The 1,355-nt window shown below is 31.4% G+C and overlaps 1 protein-coding gene across 1 annotated transcript; it reads right to left on the bottom strand.

Moving 5' to 3' along the window:
* Positions 1-270: 270 nt before the first annotated feature.
* LOC107019834 lies at positions 271-1,006 on the bottom strand. Its single transcript, XM_015220204.2, has one exon. It carries the CDS (start codon positions 928-930, stop codon positions 403-405), a length of 528 nt encoding a protein of 175 aa, XP_015075690.1. The 5' UTR covers positions 931-1,006; the 3' UTR covers positions 271-402.
* Between the last annotated feature and the right edge of the window lie 349 nt (positions 1,007-1,355).

Consider the following 1,355-nt stretch of genomic DNA (forward strand, 5'->3'; position numbering starts at 1 on the left):
AATTTAATATGTCAAACAAAAAATTTAAATATTCTAAAATTATATGAAAAGTACTATAAATTATAATTTTCTGCATATTAATATGATAAAATATGTTAGTCAAAGTTTTTATAGTTAACTTTAAAAAATAAAATCATAACAAACAATACCGAATAAAGAGAGAATTTTTGAGTCGGAATTTTTTTTTCTAATATACGCAAAAACATTGTACATTAACTTTTTATATTATTGAATCGACTAACACTTAAAAATAAAATAAGAAGTCGTTGATGTTAGTTAACATTTTCAAGGGAATGAAAATATTATAATTTGTTCTACCTTTTTGTTTTTCAATCAAATAATAGTATATTAATAAAAAACAAAAATTATAAAAATCTTTACAATATCTTTCCCTAAACAAAATTATTGAGCGGGTAAAGTTTCTGGTCTCCATAGAAAATCACCCGACCCATACCCGATATCCGAATGATCAAATAAACCATCTAACCCGACATATTCACCCATATTGATATTATTACCGCTATAATGATCCGATTCAACAATACCCAAATCAAACGGGTCATAACTTGGTATCTGGTCCTCCAATCCCCAAAACTCGTTACTGAGTGAATCAGTACAAACTCGGACTGACTCAGGCTCCGCCTCGATAGGCGGAGGTAGTCCGAGTTCATCATCAGAAGCTTCTAGAAGATATCCTAACTCCGGCTGAGATTCGCCGGATTCCGACGAAACTCCGGCGATCTCTGAAGCTGTAATTTCGTTTTCGAAGCTCTTCATGAACGAATCTAGATCGTGATTCGGAGTGCAAAACTCCGAATCGTATAAATCGTCTAAGAGATCTTCCCGGAGTCTTTTTACCTCCGGGGAATTGATCTGTAATTCTATTGAGTCGTCATATACGCGTTTTCTCGAAATCAATTGATTATCCATTTTTGATATAATATGAAATAAAATGTAAAAATGCAAATTGTGCAAACAGAAATGGGAGATGAGTTTGACGGGAAAATAAATAACAGAAGGCTTATATAGTGGGCAGGACAAAGGTGGGGGAGAGTTGAGTAATAATGATGATGTAAGCATGTTAGTGGGACCCATTTGGACATGGGTGTATAATTTATTTTTTTTTTAAAAATACTATTTATTTATTTTAAGTTGTCTTGATATTTGTGTTGCGAGAAAATGAGATCTCTATTTCTATTTTTTTTATTTTTAAATTTGAATAAAAGAAAATAATATTTGTTATGTGTTTTGATGTCGCTTTTGAAATATGTAAAATTAGGTCTTAGGTTTAAGACACACGTTAAAAGCTAACTCAAATATAGGAGGATTGTCAAGCCATATAAGGAGTCCATTCA

The sequence above is a fragment of the Solanum pennellii genome, chromosome 5, assembly GCF_001406875.1.
Source record: "Solanum pennellii chromosome 5, SPENNV200".
NCBI lineage: Eukaryota > Viridiplantae > Streptophyta > Magnoliopsida > Solanales > Solanaceae > Solanum > Solanum pennellii.

What these genes read in the sequence shown, in the direction of transcription:
- LOC107019834 (XM_015220204.2), bottom strand. Translation starts at nt 930, where the DNA reads ATGGATAATCAATTGATTTCGAGAAAACGCGTATATGACGACTCAATA.